Raw genomic sequence first — 7,459 nt, forward strand, 5'->3', positions numbered from 1 at the left:
GTAGGATGGGTCTGGCCAATGAAGACCCCTATTGTTTTTGGAAAAGATCGGTTAATATTTAGGGGATGAAATGGACCAAATACTAAATTTTTGTCGGTTTTTCTGGTCGCTCCAGAGGCCGCAATTATGGCCCAAACACCGCGAATTTTTGCATGGAGAAGGGGATCGGGCCAGAGAATAAGCATGCATGTTTTGATAAAGATCGGTCAATATTTAGCGGGTCAAATGGACCCTGACTTTTGTGTGAAAAATGACAAAATTTGTATTCTATGGCATATATATTTACTCCTGGAGGATGTAGACCCCAGGAGTTGATAGCATATCCAAGAGGAGTGGTTGGCCTTTAAATTGATACCAAATATAGTGATGTATCTACTCAGATGTGGGAGTTACAGTCAAATATTTACAGGTGCTTACGTATTCAGATATTATTTAGTAACCCATTACCACATTAGAGGGAGAAATATCGCGCTGATGGCTTTGAAATTGTTCATGAGGTTCCAGTTATGGTCAAGAACAACGCCTATAATTTTCGGTGATGATCAGATTAAAATTTTGGGATGAAATGGACGGAGAATATAATTTTTTGTGTGTTTTCGAGTAGAGTATAATCCAAAAATCACAACACAACCCACCGTGAAGGTAATCTGGACAATTAATTAGGAGGACTGTACTGAATATTCGAAAACAGTAAGGAAGAGGTGTTGTTAACCTCTAATCGGACAAGAGGGGGCAAATATCACGAAATATTACTCAGACTCGGAATAAACATCCTCAGAAAGTTAGAGTTCGTGGTAGTTGTGTAGGGTATCGTATGGTCGGCCCCGTCCGACTATACTGCTCCAGCTCACTGGTTTTTTGTGTGTTTTCGAGTAGAGTATAATCCAAAAATCACAACACAACCCACCGTGAAGGTAATCTGGACAATTAATTAGAAGGACTGTACTGAATATTCGAAAATAGTAAGGAAGAGGTGTTGTTAACCTCTAATCGGACAAGAGGGGGCAAATATCACGAAATATTACTCAGACTCGGAATAAACATCCTCAGAAAGTTAGAGTTCGTGGTAGCTGTGTAGGGTATCGTATGGTCGGCCCCGTCCGACTATACTGCTCCGCTCACTGGTTTTGAATTTATTTTCAGATTATATCTGTTGTAATCTGGAAACTGACCTTTACCTCAAAATGCATTCTTTATGCGCTGGATATTTTGAAACGCGTGGATTTCTTAAATAATTTTTCTAGAAACTTACATAAGGCGTGGATTTTAAAAATAATTTTTCTAATTTTTGAGTTATGTTTCTATGCCTTTTTAGGGCGAAGGATCATTCATATAAATGTTTGTTATTAATTTCTCTTTCGAGATGAGCTACATGATCGGAGTTGCATACCATTGAAGAAAAATATTGTAGTCTGTATGGAAAAAAAGTCCGTCACTACAAGAAAAATCTGCTCTGAAAAGGAATGTTCCGGTGTGATGCCAAATGTCCGAACCTTGACACGGTTGAATTTAATTCGTAGATGCAATTTCGCAATAATAGTCGACATAAATACAAGTTATCAAGTAAAGATATTTGTAAGCTACATTGCCCAATATGCCTGATGAGCCGCTTAACCAACGGCGAAACGCGTCGCATAGTGGTTGGAATGTAGTATCTCTTTGGCTTTCCTTTTCATTCAAATCCGATCATGTAGCTCATCTCGAAAGAGAAATTAATAAACAAAATTTTTCTAAAGACTGATGTATGTATTGATATGAAATGTAGATGCCTAAAAGTATGCAATGTTTTCCATTAGAAAAACGGGAATTTTCTTACATTTATTTCTTCTTCGATCTAATTTTCATTTGAACAAATTTCAATGAATTGAATTATCCACGAAATGTTTTCCACATAATTCCACTGCCGGGCTTGTCCCTGGGAACGAGACCATCTTTGTAATAGAAACCATTTAAATTGCTTATGTTGCGGCTATTGACAAAAATAACAACAAGACAAAAATAACAACAAAAATACATCATTCTTAATTGTTCACCCTTTTAACATACCCCGTATTACAGTCAAGGTACCACCAAGCTCCCATCATCAAAGAGGCACAATTTTTATTTTCTATGTCATCATTGTCCTGATCGCTTGTGGAAAATGGTAATGCGGTATTAAAAACGAGCGAGTCGCCAGCTGGTGATTGAGTATAACCATTCACCATCAATTTGTATTTTGTGTTTTCATTGCCAACAGAGAATGAGCCATAATGGGCGTAACTCCAAACATTGTCAAAGTCCTGCATTTCAATTTTAAGTTCGACGCCACCACGAAGAGCCGTTAGAGAATAGATTTTATCTAAGCCAAGCCAAAATTCTCCCTGCATATTCCCAAAGCCGGTCTTGTAGTCCAACCAATTTCGCTGGAAATCCACAGAACCATTGAGACGTCGCTGGATAATTGTCCAATCGCCATCGCAGGGAACCAAAAATGAATTGGGTCCAAAGATGTGATTTCGTATGCGACACAGTCCATCTCGGCAAAGGAGGGCATTTGAGGTGCAGCAGCTATCAGCAAGCGATAATTTTGCGCTGAAAATAAAAGAAAGATAAAGAGAGTAAGGGAACCAGAGCGGGAAAAAATGAATTACAGATGCGGTCCTGAAATTTTGGGTGTATTCTCCGAAGTACTTACCATACTGGTTTTGGATCAGTATCATTCAATTTGCATACCTTCGGCTCATCTTGAAAAAATAGAAGAATAATACACACATTTGCTAATAAAATTGTTCAAGGAAAAATAGACAGAATTTTTATAGTGACCGAAAGAGGAGGCTGAAAGTTCCGAAACAAATAATTCAAAATATCCACGCCTTATGTAGACCTCTAGAAAAATTATTTAAAAAATCCACTTACCATCATCTATCACATCTGTAAAATATATTTTCTCAGCAGTTGGTTTCCCATTATCTCGTAGAGGTCGGTATGACTCCAAGTCACCATCATCACTACTATTAGCAGAATATATTTTCTCAATCGGAGAAGTCGGATTATTTGCCGGAGTTTGATTGTCCTCACAGTCGTACATACCATCCATACCGGTTGTCTCGCTTGCCAACCCCAATTCTTTATACAGCTCTTCCAATTTTTGTTCGAATATCATATGCTTACGTATTGCACTAATTATTTGCAGATGGCGTTGTTGCATTCTTTCAAGTTCATGATTCGAAGATGTCACCTCTTGAGGTTCTTCCATCTAGTAGAAAACATAATCAATTTTTTTATTTTCCTTCAAAAAATATTTGGCATACCCTCAACGGTTGTGTTACGCCTCCCGCAGCCAATGACGAAAATCCTAGCACCAGTATGAAGAGCAGCAACATAATTTCACTTAGGAGCTCAAACGTGTATTGCCCCGATCAAAATAATTTTCTGTTTTCAAATAAATGACTCATATGTACTCAACTCAGTCACCCTCATCGGTTATATCAGCAGAATAAATTATTTTCCCAGCCGCAGAAATCTGATTCTGTGGCAGTGCATGGTTCGGCTACCAGCGATATTGGTTGTGTTGTTTGCTTACGTTAAGGAAATGCCGAAGTTTGAAACACCCTGTCTTTTAAGATCAATCCATAACAATCGGTATTTTTTGAGGATGACTCAGAAAAATCCACGCCTTGTGAAGATGCCTCAGAAAAATCCACGCCTTGTGAAGATACCTCAGAAAAATCCACGCCTTGTGATGATGCCTCAGAAAAATCGACGCCTTGTGAAGATGCCTAAGAAAAATGTACGCCTTGTGAAGATGCCTCAGAAAAATCCAGGCCTTGTGAAGATGCCTCAGAAAATCCACGCCTTGTGAAGATGCCTCAGAAAAATCCAGGCCTTGTGAAGATGCCTCAGAAAAATCCACTCCTTGTGAATATACCTCAGAAAAATCCACGCCTTGTGAAGATGCCTCAGAAAAATCCAGGCCTTGTGAAGATGCCTCAGAAAAATCCACGCCTTGTGAAGATGCCTAAGAAAAATGTACGCCTTGTGAAGATGTCTTAGAAAATATTTAAAAAATCCACGTCTTCTGAAGATGCCTCAGAAAATATTTTTTTAAAAATTCACGCCTTATATTTTTTTATACCCTTCACCACACTGCGGTACAGGCAAAAGGAAAGGAGATAGACACATGGTTCATTTTGAGAAAATGCATAGAATCACTTTCTGAGTCGATTTACGCATGTCCGTCTGTCCGTCCGTTCATGTATTTTTATGAATATATATATATATATATATATATATATATATTCGTCCGATTTTAGGTAAATGATGCACCGAAGTCCCTAAATATCTTTCGATTTGCACGAAATTTGACACAGCGTAATGAATAGGGTCTAGAATGATGTGTGTTAAGTTACCTGAAAATCGGTTCAGATTTTGATATAGCCCCCATATATTTTTTCATCCGATTTAAGATAAATGGTGTACCAAAGTCCCTATATATCTTTCGATTTGCACGAAATTTGTCACAGCGTAATGAATTAGCTCTAGAATGATGTGTGTTAAGTTTCGTGAAAATCGGTTCAGATTTACATATAGCTCCCATATATAGTTTCGTCCGATTTTAGGTAAATGATGCACCGAAGTCCCTAAATATCTTTCGATTTGCACGAAATTTGACACAGCGTAATGAATAGGGTCTAGAATGATGTGTGTTAAGTTTCCTGAAAATCTGTTCAGATTTAGATATAGCTCCCATATATATTTTCCTCCGATTTTAGATAAATGGTGCCCCAAAGTCCCTATATATCTTTCGATTTGCACGAAATTTGGCACAGCGTAATGAATTAGGTCTAGAATGATGTGTGCTAAGTTTCGTGAAAATCGGTTCAGATTTAGATATAACTCCCATATATATTTTCCTCCGATTTTAGATAAATGGTGCAACAAAGTCCCTATATATCTTTCGATTTGCACGAAATTTGGCACAGCGTAATGAATTAGGTCTAGAATGATGTGTGTTAAGTTTCCTGAAAATCGGTTCAGATTTAGATATAGCTCCTACATATAGTTTCGAGCGATTAAATGTAAATGGTCCACCAAAGTCCCTATATATCTTTCGATTTGCACGAAATTTTGCATAACGTACTGAATTAAGCCCAGAGTGGTGTCTGCCATGTTTTGTGAAAATCGGTCCTGATTTAGATATAGCTCCCATACACAGTTTCGTCCGATTTCATGTAAATGGTGCACCAAATTCCCTATATATCTTTCGATTTGCACGAAATTTGGCACAACGTAATGAATTAGGTCTAGAATGATGCGTGTTAAGTTTCCTGAAAATCTGTTCAGATTTAGATATAGCCCCCATATATATATATATATATATATATATTGTTCCGATTTAAAGTAAATGGTGTACCACAGTCCCTTAATGTCTTTTGGTTTGCACGAAATTTGGCACAGCGTAATGAATAAGGTCTAGAATGATGTGTGCTGAGTTTGGTGAAAATCGGTTCAGATTTAGTTATAGCCCACATATATATTTTCGTCCGATTTTATGTAAATGGTGTACCAAAGTCCCTTAATGTCATTCGATTTGCCCGAAATTTTGCATAGCGTACTGAATTAGGCCTAGAATGATGTGTGCTAAGTTTCCTGAAAATCTGTTCCGATTTAGATATAGCTCCCATATATATTTTCGTCCGATTTTATGTAAATGGTGCACCAAAGTCCCTATATATCCTTCGATTTGCACAAAATTTGGCATAGCGTACTGAATTAAGACTAGAACGATGTGTGTATAATTTCGTGAAAATCGGTTCAGATTTAGATATAGCTCCCATATATATTTTCGTCCGATTAGCACGAAATTTGGCACAGCGTAATGAATTAGGCCTAGAATGATGTGTGTTAAGTTTCGCGAAAAAATTTTCGTCCGATTTAATGTAAATGGTCCACCAAAGTCTCTATATAAATTTCGACGTGCACGAAATTTGGCACAGCGTGATAAATTAGGTCTAGAATGATGTGTGTTAAGTTTTCTGAAAATCGGTTCCGATTTAAATATAGCTGCTATATCTGACCAAATGAAAAATTTAGTATCGGCTGCTGAATGACTTGTTTATGGATCCAATTTCATTTTATTGATCCTTTAATATTGCGATGTCTGTTGGGATCATCTGTTTAATATACCCAAAGTGATGAAGGGTATCATATAGTCGGCCCCGTCCGACTTTACTACTTTTCTTACTGGATTTTTTGCAAACAAGGAATTAATTTCCCCCCAAAAAAATAAGAATTTTTATTCATTTATTTCCTCTTTGGTCTAATTTTCATTTGAACAAATTTCAATGAATAAAATTCTCCACGAAATGTTTTCCAAATAATTCCACTGCCAGGCTTGTCTTTTGGAACGACACCATCTTTGTAATAGAATCCATTCAAATTGCTTATGTCGTAACTTTTCAAGTCGCAGTTATAGTACCACCAAGCCCCCATTAGTGAAGAGGCACAATTTTTATTGCTGTTCTTATCATTGTCTTGGTCGACTGTTGAAAAATGCTCGTCTCTATGCACATTGAGCGAGTCCCCTGCAGTTGATTGAATATAATCCAACACCGTTATTTGATATTTTGTGGTTTGGTTGCCAACAGAAATCGACCCATAATGGGCATATCTCGAGACATTGTCAAAATCCTGCATTTCAATTTTAAGTTCGACCCCTCCGTAAAGAGATGTTAGAGAATGGATTTTATCTAAGCCGAGCCAAAATTCTCCATTCAAATCGCCAAAGCCGATCTTGTAGTCCAACCACTTCCTCTGGAATTCGACGGACCCATTGATGCGTCGCTGGACAATTGTCCAATCGCCATCACAGGGAACCCAGAATGACTTAGGACCATAGATGTGGTTTTTTATGCGACATAGCCCATCACGACAATTGAGGCTATTGGAATCGGTACAGCTTTCAGCAAGCGATAATTTTGTACTGAACGGGAATGAATGCAGAGTGAGAGAGATAAAATGAATTGTGAATAAAATGTGTACTTAGGTGTAACCTTAGAAGTACTTACCATACTAGGTTGGTATCCGAATTATTATTCAATTGGCATACCTTCGGCTCATCTGAAAAGATAAATTTAGGATATATTCGTAATATTGGGTTATATAGGAAAAAGTGGATTTATACAGAGAAATTTTCAATGCGACAAAAAATATTATATACTTTTTAAGCACAGATTTAATCACACACACACACACACCAAAATTTGACCGAAAATATTGAAGAACGCGAACAAATTTTTGAAATTATTTGCATTTTGCAGACCAACTTACCACGATCCATTATATCCGTAAAATATATTTTCTCAGCAGCAGGCTTTTGTGTATCTGGCAGAGCTCGGTTTGGTCCACATTCACACAACTCACCATCATCCAATATATCCGTAAAATGTACTTCCTCAGCCGTCGATGTCTGATTATTTGA

The 7,459-nt window shown here is 37.4% G+C and overlaps 2 protein-coding genes across 2 annotated transcripts; both read right to left on the bottom strand.

Moving 5' to 3' along the window:
- Window positions 1–1,869: 1,869 nt before the first annotated feature.
- LOC133333714 (ficolin-2-like) lies at window positions 1,870–3,362 on the bottom strand. Its single transcript, XM_061542001.1, has 5 exons — window positions 3,291–3,362; window positions 2,896–3,235; window positions 2,675–2,723; window positions 2,047–2,571; window positions 1,870–1,969 (listed from the first exon to the last, which is right to left on the bottom strand). The coding sequence occupies exons 1-5, from the start codon at window positions 3,360–3,362 to the stop codon at window positions 1,870–1,872; spliced, it is 1,086 nt and encodes a 361-aa protein (XP_061397985.1).
- Window positions 3,363–6,282: 2,920 nt separating this feature from the next.
- LOC133333713 (ficolin-1-like) lies at window positions 6,283–7,318 on the bottom strand. Its single transcript, XM_061542000.1, has 3 exons — window positions 7,309–7,318; window positions 7,047–7,098; window positions 6,283–6,961 (listed from the first exon to the last, which is right to left on the bottom strand). Exons 1-3 carry the CDS (start codon window positions 7,316–7,318, stop codon window positions 6,283–6,285), a joined length of 741 nt encoding a protein of 246 aa, XP_061397984.1.
- Window positions 7,319–7,459: the final 141 nt, after the last annotated feature.

Source organism: Musca vetustissima, unplaced genomic scaffold (genome assembly GCF_032173495.1).
Source record: "Musca vetustissima isolate MV318-11 ecotype Yass unplaced genomic scaffold, APGP_CSIRO_Mvet_v1 utg69920, whole genome shotgun sequence".
Lineage (NCBI taxonomy): Eukaryota > Metazoa > Arthropoda > Insecta > Diptera > Muscidae > Musca > Musca vetustissima.

Bases quoted from the DNA above. Each gene is read 5' to 3' on its own strand.
- LOC133333713 (XM_061542000.1), bottom strand. The intron at 6,962-7,046 runs GTAAGTACTTCT...ATTCCCGTTCAG, and splicing joins TCGGATACCAACCTAGTATG to TACAAAATTATCGCTTGCTG.
- LOC133333714 (XM_061542001.1), bottom strand. From the start codon at position 3,362: ATGTTGCTGCTCTTCATACTGGTGCTAGGATTTTCGTCATTGGCTGCG. The intron at 2,724-2,895 runs GTAAGTGGATTT...TATTTTTTCAAG, and splicing joins TACAGATGTGATAGATGATG to ATGAGCCGAAGGTATGCAAA. The intron at 2,572-2,674 runs GTAAGTACTTCG...TTTTATTTTCAG, and splicing joins ACTGATCCAAAACCAGTATG to CGCAAAATTATCGCTTGCTG.